This window comes from Nannobrachium achirus (assembly GCF_963921795.1).
Source record: "Nannobrachium achirus genome assembly, chromosome: 14".
Lineage (NCBI taxonomy): Eukaryota > Metazoa > Chordata > Actinopteri > Myctophiformes > Myctophidae > Nannobrachium > Nannobrachium achirus.
In genome coordinates, this window is record NC_137821.1 from 6,424,671 (window position 1) to 6,443,034 (window position 18,364).

At 43.0% G+C, this 18,364-nt stretch overlaps 1 protein-coding gene across 1 annotated transcript; it reads right to left on the reverse strand.

The window, feature by feature from the left end:
• Positions 1-2,307: 2,307 nt before the first annotated feature.
• On the reverse strand, positions 2,308-3,759 carry LOC308298688 (glycogen synthase kinase-3 beta-like; the record flags this gene model as incomplete). The annotated part of the gene is made up of 2 exons (XM_080742330.1): positions 2,308-3,399; positions 3,544-3,759. The coding sequence occupies 2 exons, from the start codon at positions 3,757-3,759 to the stop codon at positions 2,308-2,310; spliced, it is 1,308 nt and encodes a 435-aa protein (XP_080598456.1).
• Positions 3,760-18,364: the final 14,605 nt, after the last annotated feature.

The window sequence follows — 18,364 nt, forward strand, 5'->3', positions numbered from 1 at the left end:
TGATGCTAAAACTTTTTCATGTGAAGGACCCCCCCATCTCAAAATATTTAGTTCCAGGGACCCCCCCAGAAGCAAAGTTTGAGTTACAAATGTTCACTTAAAAAAGTGTGCAAATCTTTGAATATATTATATTCAAAGATTTGCACACTTTTTTCATTTATTTTTCAAAAATAGCAGATCTACAAGCTCGCAGCGCGGCACTCGGTGCCGCGCTGTGAGCTTGTATATCTGCTATTTTTCAATAGCTAAAGTTACTAGGGCCCCTCCACCTTGGGCCCTGGTAACTCAGTCCCACTTTCCTACCCCTTGTGACGCCCCTGATTGCTGACCCTCTCAGAGGAGGGAGCTGGAGCATCCTCAGTTTACCTCCTCCATTTCCTCATTTTCCTCAAGGAAGTTCAAATAAAGAAAGGACACCATTTTTTGCCACCACGGCTATGCACCATGACACTCTCGGTGGCAAAACTAGCACCGGAAGTTCGGTGAATAACTTTGGAGTCTATTAGAGCCGGCTGGGGGTGCTCATGAACCAAAAAATGTATCTGAACGATAAAGACCTTTATAAAATACTCAGCTCAGGAATATAAAAGAAAACATGTCACACATTGTTCTCTGCTCTGTTGCTTTTCGACATGTACACTGTATAACTTTATAGAGGCATTCTAAAGAGCACAAAGTGCGTTTCTGAACTAGCTAGTATCGGAAGACTCTCCACCATTCCCTTACTGGAATCCAAATCTTGCGATATCTCTGAGACAGAAACTATACTTGCCGCTGTTTAGCTGCCTCAATAACATTATGTACTGTGCACATCGAAAAGCATGTGATTGTAAAAATACCTGTGATGTGTCTTCTTTTATATTCCTGGAGCGATTAACAAAGGTCGCAATCATTCAGAATAAATATTTTGTTCATGAGCTGTCCCATGAGCCGGCCCGGCTCTCATAGACTCCAATGTTATTCATTGAACTTCCGGTGCGAGTTTTGCCACCAAAAGTGTCATGGCGCATAGCCGTGGTCACTGACCACGCCCATGTGACCCTTCCTGTCTAGACCTTCCTTGATTTTCCTGTCTCAATATATGACTCCTCTAACATAAGCCCACAAATCGGCTACGCTGTGTCGTAGAAAGTTTCTATATATTTATGGAATCTTATGACATTTTTCACCGGCGTGGCTGTGATGAATTAAACATTTCTCAGTGAGCTGCAGTATTATTTGACCGGTCAGATCTCTGCACGTCTGTTGTTCACTTTGAATGTTTGTTTCTGATGCTGGACAAAGCAGATAGGTTGGGAAGGAAGAAAGACAAATACCTACAAAAACTCCCATTTCATTCCCGGTCACAGAAAATAACTAGAACTGCACTCTGTCGAGGTGCCAACTTGCACCTTGTGCACAGTAGGCCTTACATGGCCTACTTGCCAGAAATGCTGGTCCCTGATTGGGCTACGGGTTTAAACACACACGCCTACCTACCTACCTACCTACCTACCTACCTACCTACCTACCTACCTACCTACATACATACACAGCCGAACACAGTACTTGTACTAATCCAAGTACTAATCCACCTTTAAACCAAACAAGGCATAAACTCTTCATTACAGTTTCCTGTATAGTAATGATGAAAACAAACAAACGAAAACACATCAGAAACAAAAACAGAATATCATTTAAAACATGAACATGAAAAAACAAACCAAAAAATATTCTACCCCAGCTTTCCACAGATGATTGATTGATGTTTTATTGACAAATATGTCAAAAGTAAAAAACGCAAAAGAAAATCTCAAGAGATTATTTCTTACTTCTAATTTATGGTCCTTTCTGGTTACAAAGGAAGAAAGAAACTAAGCAAAACAAAACAAAACACAAAAACATCTTTCACAAAAAAAAAAAAAATGTTGCAAAGAATAATGATCCACAAGATCACAATACTCAAAACAAGGCCGCAGTTCAAGCCAGTGGGCATTAAATGAGCTAAAACACATGAATAGAACATTACAAAAGTCAACCGTCGTTTGACTATAATAGGCAATCCTATAGTCTTGATCCACCAAACTGATCCACACTAAACATCCTGACCCATAAGCCTAAACCCCTTGATACTCTCCAAACCTTCAGGATAGACTGGGCTGAGAACTGCAGCTTAGTTTAGCAAGTCCAAATCTTCTGTCTTGCCAACGGCAGGACGTGTGAAGTTTTGAAAGGACACCTCTGTAAGTGTTAAGAGAAAGGGTCTCCCGATGTGGTCGTAGATGCTGAGCTGTAACGGAGCGAGACCACCCGTCCGAACACCGCTAGTCAGTCCGCGCACGAGCCTGCCTGCGCGGCGGCGCGAGCGTGGGGCGGGACGAGGGTGGAGTTCAGCAGAGGCTGGACGGACAGCTCGGCGGGGCTGAAGTTGAAGAGGAGCGGCAGCTCCCGGCCGCTGGGCAGCCGCGCGCCGGGCTGCCGCAGCTCGGCGAAGAAGGCGTGGGCGCAGGCCTCGAGCGGGGACAGCCGTGCCTCGGGCGTGTACTCCAGCAGGCGGGAGCACAGCGACACGGCCTCCGGAGGGACGTGGGCCTCGAACACCCGCGTCCACGGCTGCGCTTCCACCTGCGGGTGCTGCTTGAAGCCACCGGCGGCGGCCGCGTTGCCGGGGTTCATCTCGTGGATCTGCTCCCGGGTCGGAGTCCCCAGCACCTTGACGATCTCGCCCAGCTGTTCGGCGCCACTATCCCCGGGGAAGACGGGACGCCCCAGGAGCAGCTCGGCCAACACGCAGCCGGCCGACCATACATCGATCTTGAAGGTGTAGTCGGTGGCGCCGAGTATGAGCTCGGGGGCGCGGTAGTAGCGCGAGCAGATGTACGACACGTTGGTCTCGCCGCGCACCAGCTGCTTGGCGCTGCCGAAGTCGCAGAGCTTGAGTGCGTCCGTCTCGGGGTCCACCAGCAGGTTCTGGGGCTTGATGTCCCGGTGGCACACGCCCTGGGAGTGGATGTAGGCCAGGCTGCGAAACACCTGGTACATGTAGACCTTCACCAGGATCATGGGCACGGCTGTCTCGGCGCTGTTGAAGTGCTGGACCACCCGGCACAGCGTCTCCGGGACAAAGTCCAGGACCAGGTTCAGATACATGTCGTCTTTCTTCTCCCCGCCGGAGTAGAAGAAGTAGCGCAGGCGCACCACGTTGCAGTGGTCCAGCTTCCGCATGATCTGCAGCTCCCGGTTCTTGTAGCGCTTGTCCTGGAGCACCTTCTTGATGGCCACCGTCTCCTGGCTGTCCAGCAGGCGCGCCCGGTACACCACGCCGAAGGAGCCTTTGCCGATGGCCTTGACGTCGGTGTAGGACACCTCCCGCGGGCGGGAGGCGGGGCCCTGGCCGGGAGTGGCCAATACCGTCGTCACCTTCTTGGCGCCGTCTCCGGATAGCTTCACGCTCTCGAAGCCCGCAGCGTGGCCAACCGCCACGACGTCCACCGCGTGCGTGGCCTCCTGCGGGCGGGCATGGCCGTGGCCCTTGCCGGGAGTGGCCACCACCGCGTGCATCACCTTGCTGCCGCCTCCTCTCAATAGTTTGGGGTTCCCGACAGAAGTCGAGCTGCTTCCGCCGGCCTGCGAAGGCCCGGGCTTTCCTGCGGCGCTCCCGCCGGCTGAAGACGGTCTCCCGCCGGCCGCTGATGATCTCCCGCCGGCTGCCACGGCCCTGGGTGCCCCGGAGAGCTGAGCGGAAGAGCTCGTCCTGGGCATCCGCCCGCTACCGCTCATTATGTGCGTTGACGGCAGGAAGGTGGAAACAGTTACAGAGAGCCTTACAGGCACAGACTTGAGCCACGTGTCCCTTTATCCATTGAATATAAATGCACACGCAACGTTGCCGTTACGTCATAAACCGGGCCTCTGTGCACTCTGATAAATGGGTCCAAGCACTGCCCAAATATGGAGTTAATAATGAAATGGCACCGCTCACTTCACACTGGGTGTGACTTTATTTAGGATAAAGGAAAACCGTCAGTCAGTCCGTCAGTCAGTCTCACACTTTTGCCCTACTCATATCTCCGCCATCGTTGCCCCTATCCATTTGAAACAACAAGGTTTAGTCAAGGGGCCAAAACTGAAAAGTGCTTCAGAAATGACTTTTGCGGCTATGTTTGGGTAGAAGCTGACAACCTTTTTTTGTGTTAGAAGGTACCCATAGAAGAAGTTTTAAGGTGGTTGGCATTTTGAATTTATTTTCAGGTGACTTTTATAAGCCCTTCAATAGTTGAATGCCCATTTCATGCTATAGTCAAATAATCAGATTAAACATCATAAGCATTTCCTTAATTCTTTACTTTTAAATGTATTTCTTTCGATGTTATATTAAAGGGACTACACCATGAATTTACATTTTTCCATTTTGTATGTATTTTCTTGGTGTCCCACCAGCAACTTCTATCCTCACAAAGTCCTATTTCTGACCATTGTGTCTTTCTCAGTTTATGGGCAGATCTATGTTGGCATGTCTCAGAACGGTCCTGATTGTGAAAGGTCAGATTTGTGATGTCACAAGGCCTGAGAAGGAGGCAGGAGGAGCTGGGAGGGGTGGGCAGGCCTGCTGAGCAGGAGGTGGGGAGGAGTATGGGGCCAAAACTGTCTCAATAGCGCAGTCCTCCCACTCAGGACAAGGTGGTACTGCAGCTGAAAATGCTCTGAAAGCCAGGCAGAAATGACAGGGGCTCTGTATTCAGGAGTGGTAATTTAGCCTCAAACCTTTTCAAAAACGTTTTTGGGACTCAGTGTTATATAAATTATTTTTAAATGCATGGTGTAGGACCTTTAAAGGAAATAGATGAAAGAACAATATGGAAAGTTATTTTGAATGTTATTGCAATACATTTGTAAATATTATGGTAAAAAGCAACTTCTTAATAGCGTTTTTGTCCATTTTGAGTATACAAGAAATATAACATGACAACTCCCAATGCTGATGCAAACTGTACCATACTGTCCTGGGTATTATCTAATAATGGAAATATGTGTAATCAGTCATGTATGTAATAACAGTAAAAATGTATGTAATAAAATACAATTTTGGTGAACTTAATAATAATAGATAGATACCTATTTCCTCCAGCAAGGGAAATGTAGTATTTTCAGCCCAACCCAGCTGATTCGCTGCGCACAAGGAGCACATGAGCAATTCACCCTTTGTTAGCCTCCTGGTTTGTCCCTGACTGACCAACCAGCAGGCCTTAAACATAATTTTTGGAGAAATAAAAACATTTAAAAACATGCTGATTCACTATGCTGCCTCTGAGCAGCTCCAATTGATTGAAACAAAGTTTGAAATTAGAATTGAGCACACAGAATAACAATGATAACAATAACAATGAAGCAACTGAATTAACATGGCAGTGGATGGAATGTCCCACTGAATGTCCCACCAAGACACAGCAACCAAGGGGTGTGGAGAGGGGCAGGACAATGGGCGGGACTTGACAAAGGGTGAATTAGGGGTTAAGAGTCTTAACCCCTAGTGTTGAAGGGACACATCGACATTGCTACCCTGGCCTGGAATCACACCTGGGACAACCAGGGGCTCTGGTTCCCCAGGCAGGCTCCCTAACCATTCTGCTATGCTGCCCCCAACTCTTTGAGTTTCACTAGTGAGGCACTACTCCTGATCAAGGTCTATTTCTTCATTGTCAGTTTCTTGTCAAATTAGTTTTTGTACCAAGCTGCACAGGCACATCCATATGCTTCACTGCAGTAAATCCCTCTTTTACAACAGAGACGATGCCCTGTACTGCACTGGTTTCCACTTGCTTTGCATCCACAAACTGTAATTTCCAAGCATCTGGCCTGAAGAGGTTCTTAAGTTTAAAGCTGGGGGACCAACCAGCCTTCTACCATGTGCCATCCACAATTGATTGGTGAGGGTAGTTTTGGATACCCTCGTTGATTGTGGGTCCTCATGATGTGCAGAGTCAAGGCATCACTTGTTGGCGGAAATGTATCCAGATTGGCTTTCAGTTTTCAAAACAGGCCACAGAAAACTGCATGAATTGATTTGCTGGTTGATTTTGAGTGTGCATACAAACTGCCAATGAAATAGTAGCTGTACTTGGTACTTCATCCTCACCAAAGTTGTGGAGAAGTTGAGGGCTGGAACTATTTCCAGTCTCTCTTTTTTTCCTATACTGAACTGACAGTGAGATCATTAAATGCTAACAGACCATTTAGTATCTCACTTGACATTTTGATATCTTTAACTTTTTCATGTATCCACATTTATTGTCTCAGTTGGTATGCAAACAAGAATTAACACCAGCACAGCTGTGTCTCTGCAGAGAATGATGCGCCTCTGATAGCCTTGGTTGTTGCATCAGCTGAATGTAGAAGTACAGTATGCGAGTAACAGCTTCTTTATACTTAATATGAAGCCTGCAGTTGAGGAACATCAATCACAGCTACAGATGACACCTTTTCAGGATCCTCAAACCCTCCACTAATACCAATTTCCTGACCATAATTGGAACTACAATATCTTCTCTAACTCATTTGAGGAAATGGGTCAGATTGGCTTTGTTTTCATCCATTTCATTTAAGCTAAATATCCCTGTCTGGCTTCACACACTTGGTTCAGATTCTTTCAAGCTTGGCATCCAGGGTTGCCAACAGAGGACTGTCAGAATCCAGGAGATTTCTATTTTTTTTTTTGTAAATAATCATCTACATATTATTTATTATATATGTCACAGTCACAGCCCCTTTGACCTGGCCTGTAGGGCCTGTGGTGTCCATATGGTGTTCTCCCTGTATTAGGCTGTATTGCGTGGCTGGTATTGTTCGGTTTCGTTCCCACGTCTGGGCACTACTCATTCAATGCATTTTTGCATAGACAATACCCCTGTGGACTTTGGGTTAAAAGTTCTCCGCACGAAACCTGCACGACTTTTGTCACCAGCCAGAATTGTATATAAAAGTGAATAACAAAAAAACGAAAATCTTGTGCTGCTGTTTTTGCTTGTAAAATGTACTATATTGATTTTGGCAACACAAAATCTTTCTCAAATGTCATAAATACATCTACCTAACATCTGAAACAAATATTGGTGCCTTAGTATACTCATAGATCATGTAATGTAGCAAATTTGTTGAAGGAAACGCTTCAATGTAAGTGATTGTCAGTGACTGTAATTTTGTTATAATGACAAGTAACGTGGTGTCTATTTCATGGTTTCACATCAAGAGAAACACAATGGAATACTTATCTTCATGATTGGGTGTGTCTGGATCTTTAATTTACATATTTCCAAGATGGACGCCACCCGAAAATGAGCTTTACTATGACTTTTACAATGACAGCTGCCTGTTATGACAAAAGCAATATGAACACATTTTCGTCAGTTTTACCTCAGATTCTATCAAGAGTTGTGGGGATGATTGCGGAAAAAAAATCTGAGAAAACGTACATACAGCTAAATGTATCTTAAAGATGACATTTTTAATTCATCACATTGCTGAACCACCTATTCCCAAGTGTTTCTTGTCAGCAAGCAAAGACAGACAGAAGTCCAGGTCTCCTGAGCACTGGGAAGTTGGAGATTCTAGAGACGTCATCAGATGGCCTGGCTGAAGACCTTTTACTTGTGTGGCACCTGTAGGTAGAATAGCTTCCAACATCACAGTTGCCAAATTCTCCTCCAGATACAGAAGCTGGTTTACCTGGCTTTTCAGCATTCTGTGTAAACTTTCACCCACAGGCTAGCATTATTGGCTACTCATCCCAGCATCGCCAACTGATCCTTCTGTCCTCAGAAAAGAGATGAAACGACTCTTCACTACATAAGTACACCATTATCACCAAAATGAGTTTGGCAATGTAGTCCTGTTGCTGGGAGGCTTCCACCAAGCTCACAACTACTGAACATGAAGGCTATTTGCAAGATTATCAGGGATGCAGGGGCAGATGATCTGCTTGTTGCAGCTGTCAAGAAGATGTTTGTTGAAAAGACATAATACTACCAAACTTTACATGCCCTCAAAGTCCTGTTTGAAAAAGAGATAACTGGCAGAAGTTAGAAATGACGAGGCATCCAGAGATGGCAGTCTTAAGCCTCTATCAGAGTCCAGGGTGAAGAGCTATTCACTTCACCGCGGTGTAGTTTTCTAGCTATCACCTAAAAATACATAACAAAGCCTATAGGTGATAGCTAGGAAACTACAACAAGGTGAAGTGAATAGCTCTTCACCCTGGACTCTGTTAGAGCCTTTAGGAGATCAGCTGCTGCTTTTCAGGAATCGTTCAATGGGCAATCAACTGTAGTCCTCTGGGCAAACTTCCTGGAGTGTCAGATATTCTCCAAAGGTTTATCTACTACGAGCGGGAAGGTGACTGGACAGGACATCTCTGTGAATCAGCAAGAATGCTACCCTACCTCACTTTAGTAGGCCACTACAAGTACGGGCAGCAATCTTTACCTTTGTATTTGCCTTAGATGAAGAAATGACCGGAAACAGCTTCAGAGGTACATGAAGTACTGATGGCAGGTGTATTTGTTGGCTGACGAGCAGATGGCAGCCACAACAGTAGTGTTTCTTTTGACATGCTACTGGAACAGACATATAATGCTGATGCCAAGGAAGCAAGCGTTCTGGATGGCATTACACTCAGCCGTGTCTCTGCAGAGCTCAAGTCTATGCTCCACCTCCACCCCTCCAACCCACACCATGTCAGCAGTGGACACTCACCCATCTACAGTGACCACATCATCCTTGCTCAACATATCTACACGACAGTGTGCTAATTCCACAGTCAAGTGTTTTGCATGTTGTTCACTATAGTTGAAGACAAGCAAACCTGTACAGTATGTCTGCAAGACTGTCTTGTACTGATTTATTTCAGTGCCAGAACAGGTTGTAAACGGAGTGCCAGAACTGTGAGAATGTTTCAAAAGAAACAAGCTTTAAGAGATGATGACTCTGATTAAGCAAGGGACATTCATCACCATGCTGGCTTTTGGTGGAGATTTATGTTGAAATATCTTTTTTGCCACGGACATACTAAATGAGTGGACAATAATATCTGCCAGAAACACATAGAAGAGCAAGCCCTGAATTACCATAACATGTGTGTAACTCTGAGAACCATTTGGTTCCATTTGTACAATCTCAGAGTTAAGGGCGTACTAGTACTGGTTGGACTCCTAATATGCCAAAATGTCACAATGTCATAGATATTCTGAAGAAAACCTGTCGACTTCGAATTCATTAATTGGGTCTTATGATCAAAAACAAGACATTATAAGATATAAAATCAGCCACTGACACATTTTGTCCGTAGTACAGACATATTGATGACCCCTGGATGAACGTGATAGGGATGAGTAATATACGCACCATGTCAGCATGTAAAATTAGCGAAATAATTGTTTTATTTCAAGATTTGCTTATGCATGTGGGAGGAAAAAGCTTAACATTTGCTGTATTTTGTCACAGCACAGCCTAACTTATGCTGCCAACATTTGTATGCGTTTTTGTTTTGGTTGGGGGGTAGTCTCGCGTAGCCAGACAACTATTCCACAATCTCCGAATGCTATATAGAGTCTGGAACGGCAGCTCCCGAACGGCGAGTATCGGAAGTAGCCAGTGCTGCACTGAACTGTAGTCCCATTGGAAACATAACAGAAACACAAGAGCTCAGACAAAGTCATTCGAGCGGCCTATTCTTGTTATGGGTGTATAGTTTAAGAAAACGTTTGAAAACATCATGGAGGTATAACACCAACAACACCAGAGAAAGACGAAATAACGCCCCCAGAAATATTGAAAGGAGACATAACGCTTCCAGTAGGGCATGTTATTTCTACTGCACCAAGGGAGCGGTTGCATCACATCCGCTTTATCTCGCACTCATCGTTTCTATTTCCGTTTGCCAGACTGTATGCCGGGAGAATTTGCCCAAATCGCGGAGGCAACAGCCTGGCCTTGCGAGACTTGTTGGGGGGTGTCTTGATGTAGCCTACAAATGACAGATGCTGGGAGACTCTGTGGTACCTAAATACATATTTTATACCTGACATGACCTTTTGTGCATTTATTATAGTCTTGTCCATTTTGGGATTTTTTTCCAATTTAGGGGGGTGTGATAGCAGTTTAATTGATTTTCATCCATTTCTGGCCAAGGTACCTTTCATTACACAGTTGGCTGTGAGATGTGTTATGTATGAGACATACGCTTTTAGCTAAATTTACTATGTGTATGTTTCATTTTGATCACATACTGTACATTGAGGCGTTTTCTTCAACAAATTTGCTATATTTCACAATCTAAATTCACATATGAGAATACAAAGGCACCAATACTTGTTTCAGATGTTAAGTAGATGTATTTATGACATTTGAGAAAGATTTTGTGTTGCCAAAATCAATATAGTACATTTTACAAGCAAAAACAGCAGCACAAGATTTTCGTTTTTTGTTATTCACTTTTATATACAATTCTGGCTGGTGACAAAAGTCGTGCAGGTTTCGTGCGGAGAACTTTTAACCCAAAGTCCATTTGTCTATGCAAAAATGCATTGAATGAGTAGTGCCCAGACGTGGGAACGAAATTCATTTTCTAAGCACTTTTCCTTATAACGCAATACGGCCTATATGTGTGCTTCTCCCACAGAGCCAATGGGTGTCGGCCAATGAGCCTGATGATTAGGTGCATTTGGAGCACCTGGCCAGTACTCCCTGGAGCCCTACATAACACTGGGTGGCAAGCCAGTCTCTCTCTCCCTGTCCAGACGACAGCACCTCTTTTTGTTTGCTTTCCCTGTTTGAGTTTGCACACTCTACAACACCCCACACTACACCTACCACACATCCATAGGCCAGTCAATCTAAGCTAAAAAAAAGGGCCTGACCCAAAAGAAATTGCAATAGTAATGGTTCAAGGTTTTTTATGATCCTTAGGGTCATCCAAATAACATATTAAAAATTGTGAATTATATATTTAGTGGATCAAGGTGAATTCAGGGGGTTCAAGTTTAGGTCCATTCACTTACTATACAGGAAAAAAATACCCCCAAAAAATCTTATTTAAGTAGCATGTGAGGGGTCTAACTAGGGGTTTTTCATGATTCTGAATCCATTGCAAGCATTTGTTTTGCACGAAAAACATTCCTTGGGGTAGAAACGGACACTACAAAACTATGGATTAGTGATGAGTCATCACTTTTCTGGGGCCAGTTCCGCTTTTAACCTGACGAATGTTTTTTGTGCAAAACAAATGATTGCAATGGATTCAGGATCATGAAAAACCCCTAGTTAGACCCCTCACATGCTACTTAAATAAGATTTTTTGGGGGGTCTCTTTTTTCCTGTATAGTAAGTGAATGGACTCAAACATGAACCCCTTGAATTTACCTTGATCCACTAAATATATAATTCACAATTTTTAATATGTTATTTGGATGACCCTAAGGATCATAAAAAACCTTGAAGCATTACTATTGCAATTTCTTTTGGGTCAAACTTTAGATTGACTAGCCTACCATGCATTGCTGACACTACTGATTACTGAACTACACATCTGTTATGTGCCTGCACATAATATGCACACCTCACTATACAGCATGATGACTATATTTGTTCACTAATGATTATTTGTCCTCTGGTTTAGTGTCCACCCTGACTGGCTGGCTCTGATCTGCTCTGCTGCTGTTTCTATGCATGGCTACTGGCTAGACATTCAACCTGCAACTCAACTGATGATTGGCTTGGTTTCTCCGCCCTGTGTCAGCTGCTCTCCATCTGTGATTAGGGCCTAGGCTAGAGTGTTTGTCAGCTCCCATGAGTCCCCCAGCACCCCAACAGCGAACACCCAACATGTGGTTCCTTAGTTAAGTTTTCCTGTATTTGCTAAGTTCTGATGGGCTGGTCGTAAGTATTATTTGGTTGTTGATCATAGTGTAGCTCTTTACTTTGTTTTGGTAGTTTATTGGGAGCTGTGGTGGGTCGACGGCCACATAGTGGCTGGCCCACCCAGCTCCCCTCTTGTTAGTGGCCAGCCTGTCCTTTTCTTTTGTTTGGTTAGGATTTTTGTTAGGTCTTACAGTAGTTTGTTACACTTGTGTTTCTTTGCAACATATTCCACTATTTGTGACTGAATCTGACACTGGGGCAGTCATCTTGCATGGTAGCACTTTAGACTACAGCAGATTTTTTTTTCTCTTTAAAATGTGATAAAGCCACAAAAGTATTTCATAAATATCAGGCTACATTTCACTTAAACGCCAGAGCTTAACTCTGCATGTAAATAAGACTTTTTTTTTAATTAATGTGAGAGATCGGGACAAGATTCTGTTGGTCCTCCCAGCCATGTAGCTACAATGCTTGTTTATTTTTAATCAAGCCACAGTTTGTCAGCCCTTTGTAGTCAAATGCGGTAAAATCAGGACTCCATTACCTAGTGTTGCAAACCACAGTATTTATCCCGTTCATGTAGTGCCAGCCACGTATGTTCCAAATGAACCACGTTACGTTGTTATAATGATTTAATCTATTATTTATTTATTTATTGCGTTGGTCTGTAACAATAAAAGCACGTGAATTATGCACCAGCTTTTGTAAAATAAAGATTCAATGCTTTTTGAGACCTGACTTTGTCCGTTTATTATGTTATACCCCTTGGTATTTGAGCCATATTTAAAGGGTCGTAACAGCCCAAACTCTTGAAAGTATTACTTAAACATTTTGTTTAAGTAACATTTGTTTTTTAGGTTTCTTTAGAACTTGATTATATTGTGTTTTTCTCTAGATAGATATCCATTTACATTGTTATATTGCTGTTAATGTACTGACCTATTATCTTGTTTATTATTGTGATGTTGTATCTGCTTATTGTAAGTCGCTTTGGATTAAAAGTGTCTGCTAAATGCCTAAACTCTAAACTCTTTGTTAATAAATAATTTTTACATTTAAAACCACTACCACGTGTCCTCCTCAATTTGTCATGGCCCCACAGGCTGGGCTGTGACACATACACATTTAATTATTTAATAATTTCAGTATAATTCAGTTAATTGAGAAACTTTAACGTTTCTAAATGTTTTTTAATAGTGTGATGATACTTGCCTATTGTAGCACTTTGAGATTGTCACGAATGTGAAGTGCATTATAAATATAAATATTGTTATAAAGTGAGAGGCAAAACAAGAAAAACTTGTGGCTGAAACTGCTATAGTTTTGATAATCTGAAACTAAGAAATCCATATGACAAAAAGGGTATGAATTTTAATGACATTACTTGGGCTAAAATGAAGAAAAAAAACTGTTTTAAAGTGCTTTCAAGTGTAAATGCAGGTGCAGACTCAGTAAAAGTACAAATGTTCAAAAAACTCAGTTGTGTCAAAATGAACCCTGATCATCAGGGGGTGATCTAGTAGATTCAGTCATTCTATCAGGGGTAGAGGTGTTTGCAGTGGATTTTCATCTTTTGACCTGTCATCTCTCCTTTCAACTTTAAATATAACCTCCAAAATTTTATTAGTGTGAAAGGCCTGGTGGCGCAAGAGTAAAGTAGATGCCTCACAACCGGAAGGTTGAGGGTTTGAATCTTGGTCAGGGAATGTCTTCATTTTTCTTGTTTTTAAGGCAATGAGGGCGGAGAGAGCCCAGCTCCCTCCTCACGCCCTCTTTTAGCCCCGGTGGAAGAGGGAGGAGTTTGCAGCTGCCACACCTCCAGAAATGTACATATTAAGTTAAATTATTTTTATTCAACATTTTCTTATTTTTTTTATTTTTTTTCCCTTTATGTTAGTGATTTTCCCCAAGTAATCTTGTGGTTCAAGTGTTTTTGTTGGAGGGGTTTTATTTGTTGGGATATTTGAGTTCATTGTAGTGCACTTTTTGGTTGGTTTATTGGCTTTTGATGTTATTTTGAGTTTTGAGATTTTGAGTTTTGTTTGGGGTTTGAACCTGGAACCTTTGACTTATAAACCTTGGTTTCAACCATTGAGCCATTCTGGCATGGATGATACAATGGCGGAGGTAATATTTAACCCAACTTTTAGAATTTAGATGGACAGTGAAAATATCCAGTGGGGAATTGAACTCCTCACTCTTGGTTTGTTGAACCTGTGTTCATCTCTTGAGCCACACTGGCATGGATAATACAATGGCGGAGGTAATATTTAACCCAACTTTGAGAATTTAGATGGACAGTGAAAATATCCAGCGGGGAATTGAACTCCTCACCCTTGGTTTGTTAGACCTGTGAGTATCTCTTGAGCCACACTGGCATGGATGATACAATGGTGAAAATAATACTTAACCCATCTTTTAGAATTTAGATGGACAGTGAAAATATCCAGTGGGGAATTGAACTCCTCATCCTTGGTTTGTTAGACCTGTGATTATCTCTTGAGCCACACTGGCATGGATGATACAATGGTGAAAGTAATACTTAACCCATCTTTTAGAATTTAGATGGACAGTGAAAATATCCAGTTGGGAATTGAACTCCTCACCCTTGGTTTGTTAGACCTGTGATTATCTCTTGAGCCACACTGACATGGATGACACAATTGCGAAGGTAATACTTAACCCAACTTTTAGAATTTAGATGGACAGCGAAACCTCTCCCTTGGTTTGTTAAACCTGTGATTATCTCTTTAGCCACACTGGCATGGATGATACAATGGTGAAGGTAATACTTAACCCAACTTTTAGAATTTAGATGGACAGCGAAAATATCCAGTGAATTGCACTCCTCACCTTTGGTGTGTTAAACCTGTGTTCATCTCTTGAGCCACATTGACATGAAAAACTACTTCAGAGAAACTAATACTCAACCCACGGTGGGTTCTTCAGGCTTCAGTATTATGTTGATCATGGCCAGTAATAATGTCAGTATCATGTCAGTAATAATGGTCAGTATCATGGCCAAGTATCATTTAAGTTATTATATCAGGGGTAGAGGTGTTTGCAGTGGATTTTCATTTTCTGACCTGTCACCTCTCATTTCAACTTTAAATATACGCTGCAAGATTGCTTTGGTGTGAAAGGCTTGGTGGTGCATGAGTGAAGTAGATGTTTCACTACTTGAAGGTTGAGGGTTTGACTCTTGATCAGGGTATGTCTTCATTTTCTGTGTCTTTAAGGCGACAGGGGCGGAGGGAGCTGCTCCCTCCTCACACCCTCTTTTAGGTCCGGTCGGTGGAAGAGGGAGAAGCTTTAGAAATGTACATATTAAGTTAATTTGTTTATTCAACATTGTCTTTATTGTGGCTTTTTATATTATTATGTTAGTGTTTTACCCAGCAGTTTTGTGGTATTTTTCAGTTTATATGTGACGGACATTGATTTTTCCCATTTCCATTTTATTTGATAATTGTTTTGTTGTGACATTTGAGTTTCATTGTAGTGAACTTTCAGTTTGATTTACCAGCTATCTTAATTGTTTGGTGGGTTGAGATATTTCAGTTTTATTTGAGGTTTGAACCTGGAACCTTTGATTTGTAATCCTTGGATTTAACCTTTGAGCCACGCTGGCATGGATTGCCCAATGACGAACGTAATACTTAACCCAACTATTAGAATTTAGATGGACAGCAAAAATATCCTGTGGAAGATTTGAACTCCCTGCTTCAGTGAAAAGGTGAAAGATGATATTCATCCAGAGAGTGGATGGTAGATACAGATAAAAAAAAATATATCCGCTTATCTCCCGATTAAGGAGTCTTACTGGTGTCTTCTTCCAGCGTTGTCCAACTTACCCGTAGAATCTGTGGAGTTGTTTAAAACATTTCCATTTAACATTTGAACTGCAGTGGAAAGAAATCAGTCACAACCCCAGAGGTTTGTTTTGTATTAAAAAAAAAGATTCTTTAATGTACCGATTAAAAAGTCGTACACATTGCAAAAAGAAAAGACATTCAAATCAACCATGATGGACCAGGGGTGTGTTCAAGATGCTCTGTGATTCAACCATGATGGACCAGGGGTGTGTTCAAGATGCTCTGTGATTCAACCATGATGGACCAGGGGTTCAAGATGCTCTGTGATTCAACCATGATGGACCAGGGGTGTGTTCAAGATGCTCTGTGATTCAACCATGATGGACCAGGGGTTCAAGATGCTCTGTGATTCAACCATGATGGACCAGGGGTTCAAGATGCTCTGTGATTCAACCATGATGGACCAGGGGTGTGTTCAAGATGCTCTGTGATTCAACCATGATGGACCAGGGGTGTGTTCAAGATGCTCTGTGATTCGAGGGGCGGCATAGCTCAGGGGTAGAGAAACTGGTATTAGAGCACGAAGGGTATAAATCCCGAAGGGTTCCCAGTTCGAATCCGGGCTCCCCCTGAGTTAATGTCGAAGGGTCCTTGGGCAAGACTCTGAACCCCTAATTGCCTCTGGTGAGTAGGTTGGTGCCTTGCATGGCTTCCTCCGCCACCGGTGTATGAATGTGTGTGTGAATGGGTGAATGTAATGCACAATCTATGTAAAGCGCTTTGGATTAAAAGCGCTATATAAATGCACCATTTACCATTTACCATTTCAACCATGATGGACCAGGGGTTCAAGATGCTCTGTGATTCAACCATGATGGACCAGGGGTGTGTTCAAGATGCTCTGTGATTCAACCATGATGGACCAGGGGTTCAAGATGCTCTGTGATTCAACCATGATGGACCAGGGGTGTGTTCAAGATGCTCTGTGATTCAACCATGATGGACCAGGGGTTCAAGATGCTCTGTGATTCAACCATGATGGACCAGGGGTTCAAGATGCTCTGTGATTCAACCATGATGGACCAGGGGTTCAAGATGCTCTGTGATTCAACTCATTCTGCACAATGTAAACGCAAACAAATAAAACTGCTTCCTTAAACCATAACACTATGTCACCGGCCGCATAAGATACTAGACCTTTATTGATCTGCAGGGATGTGCAGAGAATGTTAGAGAGGCAGGGGTTGACATTTCTAAAAGGGCCTTTTTGGTGAAAATATCGAAGATAGCAGACCTCCAAGCTCACTGTGAGCTTGGAGGTTGGCTATTTTTGATGCTTTGTTAACCCTAACTCTTCAAGTTCAGGAGAGTTTGGACAAGGCAATTCTCTTAAATGCTGCCTTCAGGTATGGCATGGAAAGAGGGCATTTGCATGGCTTTCACCATAGTAAAAACTGCATTCATGGTCTGGAGAGGGCACTTATTTTACAGAAGGATAAAAGGGCAGGGGCTCAAGCCCCCTTTGATGTCTACTGTATGTGTGCACATGCCTGTTGATCTGTATCTTACTGTACCAAGATTAACCATGGGAGAACATGTTCACCGCGCGGCAACGCTGGAAAAATAGAACAGCGGCGTATCGGTGCGGCAGGCGCCACCGGTGTGGGTTAGTTCACGACGAGCGCTCCGGTTCTCGATCTAACTGATTCTCGATCTAACGGTGACATACAGTATACATCATGACAGCGGGCGGCATAGCTCAGGGGTAGAGAGAAACCGTTGTTAGAGCACGAAGGGTTCCCAGTTCGAATCCGGGCTCCCCTTGAGTTAATGTCCAAGAGTCCTAGGGCAAGACTCTGAACCCCTAATTGCTCCCGGTGAGCAGGTTGGTGCCATGCATGGTTTCCTCCGCCACCGGTATATGAATGTGTGCTTGAATGGGTGAATGTAATGCACAATCTATGTAAAGCGCTTTGGATAAAAGCGCTATATAAATGCACCATTTACCATTTACGACTGCAGAAAAATGGACATTATCTCGGATTCTTTTCCCATGGCGTGTGTTTGGTCAAAACTGACTGAAAAAAAATGGATTATCGAGATTCCCACTGTCCCAACCTGCTTGCTATCTAGCGAAACCACAGCCAAGGGAACGGGCGTGGCAGAATCATCGTGTTTTACCAGCTTATTGTTAAATCGCTTTGGATTAAAAGCGTCTGCTAAATGCCTAAATTGTAAATTGTAATCAGCCAATGAACATAAAAGCAATATTATACATTCCATATAGGGTTGGACCACACATGGACATGACGTTATCAACTTGCAACGGGTGTTGTCCCTATTGAGCGAAAGATGTAAGCCATTTACCATGAGAGGGAGTGGGTTGTTGGCTGATTTACCACTGTTTCAGTGTTCCCACGACCCTCGAATGGTAAATTGCTTTTCTACCACTTCTACCATATGTGTCCCAATCTCCCCAGGAGCCAGTCATTGCAATTTTTTTCATTTTCATTTTTTCATTTCATTTGAAAGCTGGGGATCATAGCTACAAAATGATATATTGGTTGTGGAGATTGACCCAACAGTTTTGAAGATATGGCTTATAGAATGATGCCATGCTGAAATAGGACTTTTGAGATATTCAAGTTTTAAATAAATTT